The sequence below is a fragment of the Vitis vinifera genome, chromosome 16 (genome assembly GCF_030704535.1).
Source record: "Vitis vinifera cultivar Pinot Noir 40024 chromosome 16, ASM3070453v1".
Classification (NCBI taxonomy): domain Eukaryota; kingdom Viridiplantae; phylum Streptophyta; class Magnoliopsida; order Vitales; family Vitaceae; genus Vitis; species Vitis vinifera.
The window spans coordinates 18,031,037-18,049,622 of NC_081820.1; the positions used below are offsets into that span (position 1 = coordinate 18,031,037).

Sequence of the window (18,586 nt, forward strand, 5' to 3'; positions counted from 1 at the left end):
GTTTCTTTGCACTTCAACTATGATAATGTGTGGTACTTGATTACTTTGCTGGCTTTTAATTTCCTTCTGCAATTCAATAGATTTGAAAATCAATTTTTTTTCCATTATTTTTATTTGTGGCACATGTTTCCTTTAGTTTAGCATGAACATTTTCATAAGATAAGAAGAAAACTGGACTGTAAATTGGGTCTGATCTTTCCTAATGGCTTCCCTCAAGGGCTCTTGGTTGGAGGGGTATGCTCCATTCCTATTTCCCAAGCCATCATGCTTACCTGATGAGTACTGATCTAATAGATACTTTACTGTAACATTGGGAGGTACCTATAGAAGTTATAGTATTGATGTTTGATACTGTTTTGATTGGGCCCAATCAATCCTACTTATAAAAAGGAGTTGGAATAAAGAAAGCGGCAATTAGATCTATTTTATGTAATTTTGATATGAATGTGAACTGTTGTTTCTCTTGGTGATTGAAAAAAGGTGAGCATGAGATGTTTATTTTGATTATTGCAACTTCTTGATTTTTGAAGTTCTTTCATGAGAGTACTTGTAGTAATGAAACTCACTACTTAACTCCTGTATAAGGAAATTAAAATTGAAAATCAAATTTCTTTCTGGATTCTCCTATAAATCAATTTGTTTCTTTTATTCTAATGGCAACTGGAATATTGTTCAAGGAAAAAAAAATTGGAGAAAATTAAAGTAACAACCACATGACTGCCCTTGAGGCTTAGCTCAAGTGGTAAAGGGTTGGTGAAGGTTTGTGGGAGGTTCCAAGTTGAAGTCCCAATGGGGACAAGAACTTGCTTATAAAAAAAAGAAGAAAAAAAAATGAAGTAACAACCGCATAATTGCAATCCAAGTGCTTTGTGTGGGTCATTTGCCAAGAGATCTGTCCATGCCAAAGTTGGCCTGAGATAAAGTCAACTAATTAAGAATAGATACCAAATAGAGAGGATTAACTTGATCTTCCTGATAACCTAGTGAAATCATAGCATTCTTTTGCCACTAGTGAATTTGAAATTGTTGCAATTCCATAACATTGTATATCACCATTGTTGTAGCTACCCAAACTTGCTCCATGACTTGGATCATGGTGATTACATTGAAACTAGTTATTGTAGGTGCAACACAACTTGAATCATCATTTTTGAACCAACTTAAACCTACCTTGCATGCAAAAACATTGGAAGTGTGTGGATTTGAACTTGTTTTGGACAAAGAACGTAATAGATGTTAGGAGATCTTCTTGGTTGTCTATCTTTCTCTCTCTCTCTCTCATGGTTCTCCATCTGTGTGTGTGTTTGTCTCTTGGTTCTCCATTCTCTATCTCCCTGCCTCCCTTTGTTGGGAGATCCTCTTGGTTCTCCATCTCTCTCCCCCTTGGCTCCTTGTGCCTTCCCTCCCTGCCTCCCTTTATTAGGAGATCCTCTTGGATCTTGATTCTCCATCTCTTTCTGACACGAAATATGGGATGAAAAATAATAAATTCTGTCTATTAGATTGATTATACACACAATTTATATAGGAGATTATAAGAGAAGAAATAGGAAACAAGAGATATAATAGGAAACTAACTTATTCCTAAATCATAAAACTATCTATTATAGAAATAGGAAACTAACAAAACTATCTATTTACAAAAATAGGAAACTAACAAAACTATCTATTTACAGAAATAGGAAATTAACATAATAGGAAAATAATTCTCCTATTTTATTTACAACTCAACACTCCCCCTCAAGCTAAGGAATAGATGTCTTTCATTCCCAGCTTGAATACAAGATCGTGAAACATTGAACTGTTCTGCCCTTTTGTTAGGATATCATCTAATTGATGTTCTGATGGAACATAAGACATACACACTACTCCTTCCTCCAATTTTTTTTTGATAAAATGCCTATCAATCTCAATATGTTTTGTCTTATCGTGTTGTATAGGGTTATGAGCAATATTGATAGTTGACTTGTTGTCACAATAGTGCTTCATAGGACCATCCCACTTGATTCTCAAATCATCTAGAATAATTTTCAGCCAAAGTAGTTCACACAACCCTTGAGCAATGACCCTAAACTCTGATTCTGTAGACGACCTTGCTACCACATTCTGCTTTTTACTTCTCTATGTTATCAAATTACCTCCAAGAAAAGTACAATACCCTGTAGTTGATCTTCGATCCACTAGGGAACCTGCATAGTCAGCGTCGGTGTATGCTTCTAGAGCAAGAGTATTGTTCTTCTTGAACAAAATTCCTTTCCCGGGATTGCCTTTCAAGTAATGCAACACCCTGTAAGCAGCTTGAAGATGAGGTTCTCTTGGATCATGCATGAATTGACTGATCACGCTCACCGAGTAGGCGATGTTTGGCCGAGTGTGAGCAACGTATATGAGCCTACCAACCAGCCTCTGGTACATTCTTTTATCCACCACTGGTTCTTCTTTAGCTTCTCCCAACTTGTGGTTTGGATCCATTGGGGTAGAGACTGGTTTACACCCAATCTTCCCTGTTTTTGCCAATAAATTAGTCACATACTTTTGTTGAGAGATGAAGATCCTTTGTGTGGAATATGCCACCTCAATACCGAGGAAGTACTTCAGTTTCCCTAGTTCCTTCATCTCAAACTCTGTTGTTAATCTCTGCTTCAATTCATGCTTTTCTCTCTCATCATTTCCAGTTACTATAATGTCGTCAACATAGACTAGAAGAGCAGTTACTCCCCCTAAAGCTGAGTGCTTAATGAAGAGAGTGTGGTCACCTTGACTTTGTTTGTACCTAAACTCTTTCATGACTTTTGCAAATCTTCCAAACCAAGCCCTAGGAGATTGTTTTAGCCCATAAAGAGCCTCTTTTCAGCTTGCACACCTTGTTACCTGTGTTTCCCTCAAATACCAGTGGGATGTTCATGTAAATCTCTTCATCTAAATCACCATGAAGAAATGCATTCTTAACATCATACTGTAGGAGTTGCCAATTGTAGTGGGCAGCCAGTGACAGCAGGATTCTTACAGTAATCATTTTTGCAACTGGAGCAAAAGTCTCCTGATAATCAACTCCATAAGTTTGAGTGTACCCTTTGGCTACCAATCTTGCTTTATGTCTCTCAAGAGATCCATCAACCTTATATTTCAGTGTGAAAATCCACTTGCAATCAACAATGTTTTTCCCTTTCGGTCTTTCAACAATCTCCCATGTTATATTTTTTTCTAATGCACTCATCTCCTCTCTCATAGCATCCTTCCATTCCCTTTTTGTCAATGCCTCAGAAACAGTGTTAGGGATGATAGTGGTGTTTAGACTCACAATAAAATTCTTGTGGGCTGGTGATAGGTGCTTAAGAGACACATAGTGTGATAGTGGATAGAGTGGTCGGTTAGTGCATTCTTTGGTGCCTTTTCTAACAGTAATAGGAAGGTCTAGGTCTAGGTTGTCTGTTGAGTCAGTGGAAGTTTCACCAGGTTGTGTATGTAAAGGTGGGTTTGATCTTACCGTGATCTCATTCCCAGGGTCTGAGTTGGATTCTTGGACCTGCTTTTGTTCTGGAATGACCTTTTCCCTTGAATACACCTTAGGAACTTGTGGAAAATTGCGAGTGACACTGATTGGAACAGGGGATGACACTGGTTCAGTGGTAAAATTGGGTGACTCAAGTGTGATTGACTCGGATGACTCAGGTTCGGATGACTCAAGTTCTTCATCACCATGGGTTGAGACATGAGGAAGGTCAAGAGGTTCAAAGGACTCATAAGGACTATCTTCCATCATTGAAATATCCCCCTGATGAGAGGACTTGGGGAAAAAAAGTTTATTTTCTGTGAAGGTGACATCTGCAGAGATGTAAAATTTTCTGGCTGAGGGATTGTAACACTTGTATCCTTTTTGAGTGGATGAGTAACTAAGGAAGACACATTTTATGGCTCGAGGGTCTAGCTTATCTTTATGTGGGCTGTGGACATGAACAAATGCAGTGCACCCAAATACCCTAGGAGTGAGCCCATTTGAGGTTTTGAAGTGTGGATAGAAACTCTTAAGTATCTCTACGGGGCTTTTGTTGTCTAACACTTGTGAGGGAATTCTATTTATCATGTATGTGGCAGTAAGAACAACTTCCCCCCAATAGGACTTAGGAACATTCCCTTGAAAGAGTAAGGCTCGAGTTGTGTTGAGTAAATGCCCATTTTTCCTCTCGACTACCCCATTTTGTTGGGGTATGTTAACACATGATGAGTCATGGAGAATGCCCTGTGATTGAAAATAGGCTGACAAAGTCTGGTTGAAGTAATCTCTAGCATTGTCTGTCCTAAAGCTTTTTATTTTAATCCCAAATTGGTTTTGAACCATTGAGTGGAAATTAGGTATAACAATGCTAACATCATATTTTTGTTTAAGAAGAAAGATCCATGTAACCCGAGTGCAGTCATCAATTAAGGATACGAACCAACGAGCCCCAGAAACATTAGGTATAGTCGAAGGACCCCATATGTCACTATGAATCAAATGAAAAGGATGAGAACTTCTTTTATTGCTAATAGGAAAAGATACACGAGTATGTTTTGCCAATTCATAAGTTTCGCAATGAAACTCAGAAATATTTAATCCTTGGAACAAATGAGGAAACATGATCTTTAAAACCCTAAAAGATGGATGACCTAGACGTAAGTGATACAACCAAATGACATCTTTATTTGAGGAATTGAGAAAAGACAACGACAAATTATTACTAGTTTTCTGAGATGATTCAAGGTGGTAAAGACCGCTCCTTTCCTTAGCAAGTCCAATCCTCCTCCCCGAGCCTTGTTCCTGAAGAACACAATAAGAAGGGAAAAAAATAGCATAACATTTAAGATCATGGGTAAGCTTTTGAATGGAAACAAGGTTGGCCGACAATTTTGGTACATGGAGGACATTTTTAAGAATAAGGGTAGGTGTGATGTATTTTTTTTTTTTGATAAATGAGCGCAAAATATATTAAAAAAGGCCGGAAGGCGACAAAACATACAAGAAGTATACAAAGCAGCCACAAAGCTAAAAACGCAAAAACAGAACAACCTCACCAGCCCTTAGGACATTTTTAAGAATAAGGGTAGGTGTGATGTATATATCTCTGAAACCTGCAATGGTAGCTAAAGAGCCATTGGCCACTACAATTTTCTTGTTACTTGGGCTTGGGGTATAGGTATTGAAAAGTTGAGATTTGGAGGTCATATGGTCTGTGGCACCGGAGTCTATTATCCTAGAGTCATCATAAACTCTGTGTGAGACATTTATGCAAAAAGAGAGTGAAGGTGTACCTGAATTTTCCAACATCTTCCACGAAAAAACCTGATCTCTTAGAATTAAGGCAGATCGCGAAACAAAAAAATTAGCAACAATGAAGGCTGGTAAAAGAACACGTGAATAAAAAAAAAATCCAGCTATGAAGGTCAGAAATGGCAATGAAGGCCAAAATGATGCCGGGGTCTTAAAAACCTACAACTCTGATACCATGATATGAAATATGGGATGAAAAATAATAAATTCTGTCTATTAGATTGATTATACACACAGTTTATATAGGAGATTACAAGAGAAGAAATAGGAAACAAGAGATATAATAGGAAACTAACTTATTCATAAATCATAAAACTATCTATTTACAAAAATAAGAAACTAACAAAACTATCTATTTACAGAAATAAGAAACTAACATAATAGGAAAATAATTCTTCTATTTTATTTACAGCTCAACACTTTCTTCTCTCTCTCTCTCTCCCCCTCACACTCCCAATGTTGGGAGACTCTTGGTTCTTCATTTCTCCCCCCTCTGCTTCCTCCTTCCCTCCCTATATTAGGAGATCCTCTTGGATCTTGATTCTCCATCTATCTCTATCTTTCTCTCTCTCTCTCCCATGCTCCCAATGTTGGGAAACTCTTGGTTCTTCACCTCTCTCTCTCTCTCTCTCTCTCCTCAGTGAGGTGTTCCATTGATGTTAAAAAAGAACTTGATCATGTAATTTTTATCTACCTCTAAGTTCAACCCTCTCTTTGTTGATGGTTAAGTCAACAATTCCTTCGCTATAGCATCACGTTTGCTATGATGTCCAAGGTGTAGAAATCTATTCTTTGCATATCTTTTATAGGCTATCTTCACACGCACATCTTATAGCATTGAAGTTTAATCGCTTAAATGCTCACTCAATGTATTACAATCATACACTCATCTTTAGATTGTCATTGAAATTGAACCACTGTCATGGCTAAAGTAACCTTTGGAGGACTATAGGTTGATCTATCCTGGTATGGACTCTTGCCAATACTTTAATGGGCTGGCTTGGGCCCAAAATTCTATTTGGGCTGTTTTCGGAGTTTGGACATATGTTTGTCAAGCATGAAGCCAACCTAAGCCTGCTTTTGGGCATTATGTGCATGATACCATGAGACTCTGCTCTATACTGTTATAGCTTCACATAAGTTGATTACTTGATATAATATTTACCTAAACAACTTTTGAACTTATTAGGCTAACATACGTACTTTTGGAATTAAGATGGCATAACCCAAGTCTATAAAAAAAAATTTAACTATTCTGTTGATTATCATGGTTGCAATGTCATAATGGTTCCAAACTTTGTTGAGGTCTGGAAACAGAGGCTTGACAGTTTTTTGGTAGGTTTTCTTGGAGGCAAAATTGACCTCCATTAATCTTGTAACATTCTATCAATTAGCGGCTTTTGTTTCTATTTAGAATAATTATCTAATCTTCAATGTTTTTTTTTTCTTTCTTTATTCCTTTTTTCCCCTTTTCCTGCCCATGAACAGATTATTGATGATGGTGATGATTATGTGATTATCTGGTTGTTTTCTTCTTTATTTTCTCGACATTCCTTGTTTCATTTGCAAAATATCCTCGAAGGTTTTCTGGAAAACCTTGTTAAAGCAGGGGCCTTGGTAAGAAGGTTACCACGGCTTCTCAATTTATGCAAAAGTTGTTTGGGCATCTGAGTTCCAAGTACAAGTTTTGTTGACAGATATGGAGGATAACTTCAAAGGGGGAAAAAAGTATCAAAATCATTATGGAAGGCAATAATGTGGCATTTGGTGTAGGGTGGAAAATTTTAAATTTTGATTTGGAAAACAACTGATTATATTGATACTTAATAGCTTGTTTAAAATACATGAACAGTCGAGAGAGTGCTGATCTTACTGTCAAAAAGTGCATGTTGGGGATGACTGCCATTTGAGGACGTCTGTTAGAAATTTAGGTTGGTGGAAATTGCTTATATATGTTTAAAAGAGAAAGGCTGAAAGGAACAGTTGAAATGTCAGAAAAGATGATATGGTGGCTATGATTTTACAAATGGAATGGCCTTACATGGTGCTGATTCACAAAAATGACATAATGTAACAGATCCTTTGTGATTGGAGTAATTTGGTCATGTCTTAATAGTAAAAGTAATGAGTGAGGTCTCTAGTGAATTGCTGTCAAGGTGGATGTGTTTATTATATGTTTCTGGAGATGTGCTTTATTTTACTTGTATTAATGTAACTGTGCTAATTAGACTGTTCTCAAACTTCTTTGTGGGTTATGCATCTAGTTCTTTTGGACTTACCATCTTTTGGTGGTACTGCAGGTTGTAGCCCTTGTTTGTAATTTTGCCGGTTCACGCAGTTCATCTTCTGCAAAGCTGAACCATTGGGAAGTAGAAACTCTTTTTCATGAGTTTGGACATGCTCTTCATTCTTTGCTTTCAAGAACGGTATTCTATTAATGCTCTTGTACTAAGCAAAACTAAGTTACTGTTTCTTTCTCCTCTTAGTTTATATTTTGTTGTTGTAGGATTACCAACATTTTTCAGGTACAAGGGTGGTTCTTGATTTGGCTGAAACACCTTCGAACCTATTTGAGTGAGTAACTTCTGCTATAACTAAAGGATTTCCCCCTCGACTCTGGGATTACCTGCATGAATGTATGAATAGGTTTTAGCTGCTATTTGAGCAGTTACACACTTAATTGTCCTGTCCTCCTATGATATAGTCATGGATTAAAAATAATTGGAGAATGGATTAAATTGATATGGTTTTGTGGAGCCTTGTTCTCTTGGATTATGTGCCTCTCTGCTGGCTCCATAGCTGGATTCTCTTTTCCTGAGTTCTTGCTTTCACTTACCATGTGATATTGGTAGCTTCTGCTGTTTTATTTGTTTGGTCTGTCTTAACTCTTCTGTACGTAGTTTAGACCTTTCTTTTGTGAAAAATCTCTTTGGTTTTTGGAAATAAAAAAGGTTCTTAGCTTGTTTGGTTCTTTTTCCAAAAAACAGTTCACAGGAAAATAGAAACATAGAAAAGTATTTGGAGAACATTGTTCTAATGTTCTTTGAATTGTGTCTTCATATATTTGGAACAAAAAGAAATTGGAGGGATGGACATCATTGATTGGATGGGCCTTGGAGGAGTTTGAAGGTTGTGTGTTTCTTTGGTTTGTCCTTTTCTGGGTTCTTTTTAAGTTTGCTTTGGTTGTTCTGTGTATACTCTTCATCTACTGGGGTTTCATCTCTTTGGCACTTTTCTACAACATATTTTATGTTCAATCGCCATTGGGCTTGACTTCCTTCCAGTCAATTTGCTTTTTCTGTTTAGTACAATAACTGAAAAAAGCTAGAGCACTAAAATCGATTCAGACATGCCACCTGACATGTCCTATGAATATATATTGTGTACAAAATCCCACTTGTTTTGCTGAGATTTAGCCATTTCAATACATTCAAATTCAGTGAAATCATACACATGTATATATGTCTGCGTATGATTTATGTTTTGATGGATTGATTGTTCTGATTGTTTTATTGTTTGTTGTGTCCATCAAAGACTAAATATATAATACTTGTTGCATGACCAACCAATTCCTTGAAATGAAGGATTCAAACCAAAGGTAAAAAACCTTTTCTAAAACTGTGAAAAGAGACTGTAGATTTCATATCTAATCAAATTGTGGGAATATGATCATCTCTTTCACGAATTGTCAGCCTCATGTTTTACAGATCTTCAGTTTCTATTCTGAAGCCACTGATGGAGAGAAACACATGCAAACATGCAAATATAGGCACACACAGACACACACCCATACACCCACACACATGCATGAACTAATACTAATCTGAACCTCAACTTCATGAGTATTACATCCTCACTACCTGCATTATCATCTTAAGCCCCTCCTCTTCAGCGACATCTCAGAGTCATGGCATCCTAATATTGATTGGTGATTTTCTTAGGTACTATGCATGGGACTATCGTGTCCTGAGGAAATTTGCCAGACACTATTCAACTGGTGAAGTAATACCTGAGAAATTGGTAGAGTCAATGCAGGGTGCCAGAAAGATGTTTGCTGCAACAGACTTGCAACGTCAGGTATATAGTTGGGCCTTGAATGAATTAGCAAATAATCTCTTTAGTTAATCATTTTTTCAGATGGAGCATTAGTATCGACCAATGCCTTTCTTGATTGTTTATCATTTATCAGATCTTTTATGCCTTGATTGATCAAACACTTTTTGGGGAAGAACTATCTCGACAAAGAGATACCACGTCTGTTGTTGCAGATCTGAAAAGACAATATACTAGTTGGAAGCATGTGGAGGGTACTCATTGGCAAACCCGATTCAATCACCTGCTTAATTATGGTGCAGGTATCCTTCCCACTATGACCATTATGCTTAGAAAACCGTAAAAGGTTCTATATTTCTCTTAGGTTATGTTTGGTTCCCAAAAAGAAATGCTAAGAAAAATAATTTTCTAATATTTGGTTTTGCCATGAAAAATATAAAAGAAAGTCAAATATAATTTAAAACTAGTAAGAAACTTATATATTTTTAAATTATTTGATCTTTATATAGAAGAGTTTAATTAGTGACAAGGGTTTGAAGTAGTATATAAAAATAATTTATTAATGTTAAATTTATTTTATTATTTTTCCTTGATTTTTCTTTCCTTTTACTTTTCCTTTCTATTTTCTTTCCTTTGCATTTTCCTTTAAACTTTCCGAGAACCAAACATAACCTTAAGGATCTGCACTCATCTTCCTCTCCACTTCCACAAAACCCAGGCTTAAAAATTAAGCAAGAACTGTATGAACATCACTTTGTCCTCTAGATTGTGCATTGACCTGGTAAGACTGCTTTTTATTTAGTTCTGGCGAATAACCTCCAATGAGCAGTGACTTTATCCCAGCCAGTGCTGGTATTTAAAACATTACATGTAACCTACTTCTCACCATTTTGACATTATATATATGCAATATGGTTTGTATTTCCCTTTTTTTTAAAAAAAAAAAAACTTCAGAGTTGCATTTACTAGTCCATTGCTTTTAGTAAGATAACCCATGTTTCGTGTGTGTAGGTTACTATAGTTACTTGTATGCCAAATGTTTTGCTGCCACCATATGGCAAAAGCTATGCCAGGAGGATCCACTATCCTTAGCCACAGGAACAGCTCTTCGGACAAAATTCTTGGAGCATGGGGGAGCCAAAGACCCTGCTGATTTATTGACTGATCTAGTTGGGGATGGAATTCTCCAGTCCCGTGATGGAGGGATAGTCCCTGACCTCACTAGCCTTTGTGATGAACTGAAGCTTGAGGAGTGTGGGCAAGAGCATGTCGTCTTGTAACCAATTGAAACAGGTGGGAAAAAGAGAATAACAGGATTAGGGAGAAAGAACAGCCACTTCTGTTGGGAGAAAGCATAAATACAAATCTGAAGTGAGGAGCAGTTGCAGCTCGGAAAGAAGCAGGAACTGCAGAAGGTCTGCTAACATCTTGAGTAAATTTTTAGAATGTAGTTTTATTGGTATGCTAGATGGTATTGGGAACAGAGCAGACCACTGCTGTCTGCATTTTGGGGAAAATATATTACTTGGGATTTATTTGTTTATTTTATTTATTGGTAAGCAGGTCTGATTTTGCCAATTGGAAACTTGTAAAGCTGATCCTAAGTCACTGAAAAACAAAGAAGAGCTCATTTCTATTCTTTATTATGATGGAAACAGATCTCATTCTCATTGTTGTAGGGATTTGATTGAGGCAAATGTAGTTCTTAGCACATGAGAAGAGGCCATTAATGTGATTTCTTAACCTGTCATGCACTAGAAAAAAATCAGAAGTTCTGTTTACACCGAAGTGAAATCTCATCTAATTTATCTAAGTATCTCTTCTCAACCTAAATATTCAAGTTGACAACATTATCATCACCAGGATCCCTAGAAGTAGGTCCCAAAATAATGTATGATCACATTCAAAGTTGCATAGACTACTTCAGTATTGCTTTTGGAAGAATAACCTAGGAAAATTCCAATATTAGATTTTGAATCAAACTATCTTCAAGGATGCAACACTTCCAAAAGCCTTAAAATATTTGACACTCACTTCCTTACGATATCATAACTCATAGGAAATCTTTGGGTTTTTTTTTTTTTTTTTTAATCTTATAAATAGCAAATGTATTATATGTTGATGTATGATCAAACATAATTTAACTTTACCCTAAAAATAACTCATAAATAGGAAATAATAATAAAAAAAATGGTGAATTATTTATTCTGCTTCATTATAATATATTTTTTTAATAAAAATTATTTAGAGTATGTTAGGTTCTCAAAAAATGTTAGAAAAAGAGAAAAAATATTATGGAAAATCATTATCATCAAGGAAAGTGATAAAAAAGAAAAGAAAAAGAATAGTGTTTAGGAAAATTTTAAATAATTTCCTAAAAAAAATTAAGAAAAGCTTGAGAAAGTATATTTGTTAACAAATTAAATTTATTTCTCTCAAAATGTTTATGGATTTGTTCACTATTTTTTTTCTATTTTTTTAGCCAAATATTTTTAAATAATATATAATAAAAAAATCAATAAACATAAATTATAGAGTAAAAATTTCAATAAAAAAAAAAATCTTATCTATTTTTTTATTAACCTTTAATAAAATAATAGTTCTTATAAGTAAATTAAATAGAGTTTATTGTGAATTTTTAATTTTATTATATTAAATACCTAAAAAGAAGACCTATATTTATATATTTTCACTTGTAAATGATTAGCCTTTTTTTTTTCACCCGGAGGCTTGACTACCCTCACTCACATTCGGCCCCATGCTATATGGATCGGGTGTGATCTTGGGAACAAGCCTATAGTGCATTATTTCTACTACTTAAAGCCCATTGAGTGGAACTGTAAGACAATTGTGAAGAGAAAAACAAGTGGAAGGATGTCTTGATTAAGTTCAACAGGAGCTACATGGCTTGAATTATAGCTAAAAATGGATTGAGGAAACACAGTCTACTATTCATTATATTGCAATTATTTACTACTACAAACACCATCCCAAAAATTTGTTGATGATCATGTCATCCATGAATTTAAAATAAGCATAGTTCCAAGCTCTGTTGACTGCTAATGGCCCCAAAACCGCCCAAAAACCCACAGCGAATCCCAATGGCATGCTGGCATAGAACCACTTAATATCAATCCATCCACTGTCGTCTTCATCAGTCTGGTCTTGTGTCCCTTCTGCTATAACTTCTTCACTGCGAGTATTGGTAAGTGGAGGCCCGTAGAGCTCATGATTGCCAATGAAGCTAAGAGGACTGAAGCCTTGGATTTGGGTGCCTGATGGGATTTTGCCTGACAAGTTGTTGAAAGACAAGTTTAAGTAACCCAAAAATGATATACTTGAGATACTTTGAGGAATAACGCCAGAAAGCTTGTTCATGGAGAGATCGAGAGACTCCAATGATTTCATGGATCCAATCTCTATTGGAATTTTTCCTTCAAGATGATTTTCAGAGAGGTTCAAGAATATCAAACTGTGGAGGGCTGTTACTTCTTCAGGAATCTCACCAGATAACTTATTGCTTGAGAGGTCTATGCCAGTTAGGAGGCCAAGAGTATAGTTATACTCATTCCTTATCCTTTTTACAGCCAACCATGCTGTGGGTATGAATGTTTCAAATGTAATGAATGTCCCATTCCTTCCCTAATACGAGAAGGTGTTAGTTGAACTTGGTTGTTTGATCATGGCACTAAAGTTACCAAAGCATCTTGGTATATTGCCCGAGAGACCATTGTTTCCAAGGTCTAAGATTTGAAGATAATCAAGGTGGCAGAGTTCTAAAGGAATGCTGCCATTGAAGTTATTCGAACTAAGGGCTAGAACCACAAGATTGTATAGATTGTTTCCTATCCACATTGGCACACTTCCGGAGAATCCATTCTCACTAAGGTCTATAATCATTAAATGGGTACAATTTTCCAAAGATGGAAACATTCCCGAGAGGTAGTTGTTGTGCAAGTGCAAAGAGAAGAGGTGCCTTAGAGAACCCATGGAGGTAGGTACAGGTCCTGTAAACTCATTGTCCCCCAAATTTAACAATGCCAATCCTTTCCAATTCTCCCAACAGTCAGGAAGTTCTCCTGACAGAAGGTTTCCTGATAGATCCAATATTACCAATGAATTTTCTCCATCAATTCTTCTGCATATCAAGGGTGAAAGCGATCCTTTCAATAAATTATTGGAAAGATCTACTTCAATGGCACTCGAAGACAATTGGGGTGGTGGGCCTGTCAAACTGTTTGAACCAAGATAGATATACTCTCCAAAGAGTAAACTTGGAATTCTGCCTTTAAGTTGGTTGTGAGATAGATCTATAACACACGTACTGAATGGGGGGAATGCGTCCATGCCATCACACATGTTCCCAAACCAATCAGGGATGAAATCTGATATTCCTGTGTTGGATATATTTACATATTCCAAATTCTTCTGTGTTTGAAGCCATGCAGGAAATTGAGGCCCTAGATGCCAAGATTTCAAGTTTACTGACATGAGTTGAAAGGGAGGAATCCAGTTGGAGCCTACTTGCAAAGTCAACCTGTTGGAATATGCCCTTAAATCATGTAGTTTTGTTAGAGTGGCAAAATGCTATTCAGTGACAACACCCTCCAAAGAATTTCCAGAAATATCCAAATTACTTAGGGATGACAATCCTCCTATTGACATAGGAAGTGGACCATAGAATGAATTTCCAGGAATGGAAAGATGAAATAAACTTTTACATTGGCCAAGTTGATCTGGCAAATGACCTGAAAATTTGTTCCATCCTAAATATAAAAACTCTAGACTTCTCCCATGTTTGTTATATGACGAATTTAGAAGTTGGAAATTGCAAAGACTTCCCAAGGATGGAAGTATTTCTCCTTCGAGGGCATCATCTGATAAGTCTAATCTTGTGAGTGAAGTAAGGTTTTCAATCCCACTTGGTACTTTACCTTGAAAATTGTTGACTGAAAGATCAAGTCTTTCAATGGCTGGTATATGATACAGCCAAAGTGGAATGTCGGAAGTAAATCCATTAAAAGAGAGATCTAGGAATCTGAGAGAAGTCATGTTGCCAAGACCTCTGGGAATTGGACCATGAAATTTGTTGTGACTTAGATCAAGAGTAACAAGGGAAGACAGATCTGAAAACCAATCAAACTTTGAAGAAATGAGATTGTTACATGAAAGATCAAGGATTGTAAGAGAAGAAAAGTTAACATGTGGAAGAGAACCGATGGTATAAAGTTCACAAGAATGCAAGTGCAGCACAGACAAAGAATGGAGCTTATTCAGTACCTGTGACCAATTAGATGCCTCGCTTAGAGAAACTCCACTTATATCAAGGAATTTTAGCGACGTGAGGCCAGAAATCCATTCAATATCCTTGATACTCGAATAAGAACTAGACGGTCCTCCACACTGGTCACTTCTACGTCCACCGCTAATGTCAAGATAATGCAAGCGGGATAGATTTCCCAGCTGATGGGGAATGGGACCGTAAAAACCTGCACGAGAGAGATTAAGAATATCGAGGTGAACAAGTGAGGCGCAGTATTGCAGATCTAAGGGAGGTGCGCTACCAATTAGAAGGAAAAGACTGCTAAGTGAGAATCTTTCTCTTCTCGACTTTCTTTGTGTTCTAAAAAGACCACCAAAAACAACCAAAACTTTTGCATTTCCTCTTATTTCTTTAGAGCATTAAAATAAATTGATATTGTTGTGTTTGCAGCTCTTTAAGATCAGTGAAGAAGTGGTAGTCGATGCTACAGATAAAGGAAACATTGCCCGCCTAATCAACCACTCAGTAAGTCATTCTTATCCACATCAGACAGTTTTTTGTTTAGGTTTGTGTCCCTCCTCCAATAGTTCCAACTACCTGAACATTTCCTGGCAGCTTGACAGTTGAAAAAATAATAGGACAATGGATTCCCCAGACTTAAACTGAATCTGCCTTGCTGCTTTAATTTATATGCATTTTTCATTAATCCAAATTATGTTTCTATGAAACAGTGTGCCCCCAATTGCTATGCGAGGATCATGAGTGTGGGTGACGATGAGAGCAGGATTGTTCTTATTGCTAAGACCAATGTCGCTGCTGGCGATGAGCTAACGTATGCATCTATCTCTGTCTCTGTCTCTCTCAGTGCATGTGCTTTGTGTCATTTAATGGAATTTTCATAGACAATTAAACAAGAGAAAAATGGTATGTTTTGAAGTCCTTTTGCAGATATTTTGTTTGAACACAAAAAGCAAATTTGAAGCTTGGGTGAGATTTTTCTCAATTCTTGTTTAGATTTCAAACAAATTCAGACTTCAGATAAACATGTTTAGAGTGCTGTGATAAACCATGTATGGGGTTGTGTTTGCAGGTATGACTACTTGTTTGATCCCGATGAGCCGGACGAATGCAAGGTCCCCTGTTTGTGTAAAGCTCCAAACTGCAGAAAATTCATGAATTAGGTATTTACATTCACACACACAACACTCCATTGTTTCTCCGCAAGGAACGCTAACCTCCTATCATCGCCTTCTCCGAAGGAGTTAATACACAGTCGTCTTGCTAATTCTGCTTTCTTCTTTCTTCTTTCTTTTTCCTCTCTACAATGAGCCTGTATTTTATCTTTCATTTTGTTCTCATAATCTTTCAAGCTTTAATAAAAGCTATAGATTGGTCTCCAGGCATTTGTGTATATATTGATTTCAACATCCTTCTCAATATATTAACCTCATTTTCTATTTTCTTAGATTTTCTTCCCAGCTTTTTGAGATTGGGCATTTGCATGGACCAAGCACTGGGTCAGCCTTCCTGGGTTGAATATTGGGCTGGGCCTTGGACAAATCAGATTCATGTTTGGGCTTTAAGAGGCATTATATTGTCTAACTTGCACGGCTATGTGCATACAGACCATTATGCATGCATCAAACAGGAAAGACATGAATAGCCATGGATGAATATGTAGTTCAATTAAAGATTTTCTTTCTTTTTCCCAGGAAAATAAAATTGACTAATTGAAGGGAAAAAAAAAAAAAAACTGAAAACATGGAAATTAAAAACTGATTATTCATCAAGAATCAATCAACATGCCAAAGGTCTCCAAGACAAAGGTCTCCAAGAGCATGAATGCCAGCCCCGCTACAAAAACTGATACTTCAACAAATCTCCCAAGGAAATTTATGCTTACATTATATTATTTTAATTTTATCAAAAATAATTTTCGTAAATAAAAGTAGTTTTTATTCCCACACAGACCATGGTCTCCTTCCCCACCTCCACAGTCGGAGCCACTCCGCCGGAGGAGCCACCGCCTTCTGCTTCTCATTATTATTATTATTCACTTTGTTCTTCTTCTTGGGTTTCTTGTCTTCATCACTCGGGTTGAACTCTTCATCGTTCCTCGGCTCGAATTCTTGATCATCGCTGATTTCGATCGCCAACCTCTGTCTCCTCCTATTCGATCTCCAGGGTTTCTCTTCTCCAATCTGCGTGCTGCTTGGTTTCCTCTCAGAATTGCTTTTACCCATCTCCTTCAAATCTGCGAGAATATCTCCCTCATTCAATGTCCATGGCTCCTCTTCTTCATCATCCCTGATTCCACGCTGATCCAAACTCTGGTGTTCCTGTTCTTCATGGCGAACTCCGATCTGCTCCATCCTGAGTTTCCACCGCATGTCCAACTCATCATGTAAGAATTCCATAAGAGTTTCGAGATCATTTTTCCTCCGCCTCCGAGGCTCTTCTTCTTCCTCTATGCTCAGTTTATCAGGTTCTTCTCCGTCGTATTTCTCCGGTACTTTGTCTTCTTCACCCCTTTCTTCAATCACTAACGTTCCATTCCTCCTATTCATGTTTCTGGGTTGTTGATGATCTTCCTCCAGAAAAGGCCTCTTGAGAGCTTTCTCTCTCATTAGGCGCTCTCTCTTTTCCTTGCCTTCAAAGCACTCCATGCAGTCTGGGTAATCCTCCTCCGTATCTTCACGTGTAACAAATCTTCACAAAAGCAAAGAATTATTTGAGACCAGTGAAGCTTTTTTCCACTTCACGTGGGCTTCCATATTTATCCTAAGCAATTAGAATCCTTCCCTTCTACTAGCTGTTGGAGATATTTGATTGAAAAATGACATATCTAATTATTAATAAAGAAAATAAATAATTTCAACATTTATCCTTAATTTAATTATTAATATTTATGTATTTATTATTAGTTTGAATTATAGTAGGAGATAGAGTTCAGATTATAATAGAACTCAAATCTATTTGTAAATAAATATTTATCATCATTAATGAAAAAATCATTGAGCCCAATTGAACCTAAAATATAACTAAAAAAAAATCAACATTTGAGATGGGATAAATATAAAAAGTTCTCGTATCCTATTTTTTGAGACGAGTCCTACACCCTCAACATTATCATCTTTGAGTAGGTTTATGCATGATTTTTTTTTTTAATAAATAAACAGGAGTTTAATTTAGAGTTAAATTTTTACTTGGAAGTGCTTTAAGAAGGTGCTATACTACAAAAAATTTTTATTTTAATATTTTTTAACTAGTTTGAGAAAAGGAAAAAATGTTGAAGTCCATTACAAGCAATTATTTTATAATATCCCTAAATAATTTATTTCATATTTTCATATCCCTAAAATCCACCTATTTAAGCTTATAATTCCCCTCAATTAAATTTTACCTTTTTAAACTTTTATATTATTAAATAAATTACTTAAATTTAATTTATCATTTAAAGTTGAAAAATATATCAACATTGCCATTTATTATTTTTGTTAATTCAACTTACAAATATTAAATTCTTAACTCTACATAATCACATTAATTTAATCTTTATTAAATGAAGTTAAATCCACCTAAATTGTAAATTCCATTGAGAAACCGGGCATAAAAAGAAAAAGGAAAAAAATTAACATTGACACACACTTTAATAAAGAGCCTGTTTGATAGTGATTTTAGAAAATACTGTTAGATTAATTTTTGTAATTAATCTATAATTTGGGCCACACATGTAAATAATTAAAATGTGTGTGCTATCATTTAATTAAGCCTAAATATAGTGATCTAATTAATAATTGATTAATTGGCTTAAGGGTATAATTGTCATGAGATTATTGTGTAGATACCATTAGACAATTATTATTTCTATGAGGGGCAGAAATATAATTGTGATAAAATTAAAACTGCCCTAGCAGTTTATAAATAGGGTTATGGTCCCCATTCTACGACTACGCATTCCA

General features: G+C 36.1%; 2 protein-coding genes and 1 long non-coding RNA gene across 3 annotated transcripts in view; 2 read left to right on the forward strand and 1 right to left on the reverse strand.

Annotated features, from left to right (window-relative positions):
* Positions 1–11,039, forward strand: part of LOC100262804 (mitochondrial intermediate peptidase, mitochondrial) — a 28,399-nt gene extending 17,360 nt beyond the window's left edge. Inside the window, exons 13-17 of the mRNA XM_002265551.4 lie at positions 7,609–7,734; positions 7,815–7,882; positions 9,250–9,385; positions 9,498–9,663; positions 10,373–11,039. Coding sequence (XP_002265587.3) covers positions 7,609–7,734; positions 7,815–7,882; positions 9,250–9,385; positions 9,498–9,663; positions 10,373–10,641 — 765 coding nt within the window. The 3' untranslated portion in view covers positions 10,642–11,039. The remainder of the gene's footprint in view (positions 1–7,608; positions 7,735–7,814; positions 7,883–9,249; positions 9,386–9,497; positions 9,664–10,372) is intronic.
* Positions 11,040–12,337: 1,298 nt separating this feature from the next.
* Positions 12,338–13,720, reverse strand: LOC100267954 (receptor-like protein EIX2). The gene is made up of 3 exons (XM_059743374.1): positions 13,060–13,720; positions 12,709–12,957; positions 12,338–12,651 (listed from the first exon to the last, which is right to left on the reverse strand). Exons 1-3 carry the CDS (start codon positions 13,718–13,720, stop codon positions 12,338–12,340), a joined length of 1,224 nt encoding a protein of 407 aa, XP_059599357.1.
* A 1,189-nt stretch (positions 13,721–14,909) lies between these two features.
* Positions 14,910–16,089, forward strand: LOC109124199 (uncharacterized). Its single transcript, XR_002032113.2, has 4 exons — positions 14,910–14,949; positions 15,075–15,149; positions 15,356–15,456; positions 15,715–16,089. It is a non-coding gene; the product is annotated as an uncharacterized LOC109124199 (long non-coding RNA).
* Positions 16,090–18,586: the final 2,497 nt, after the last annotated feature.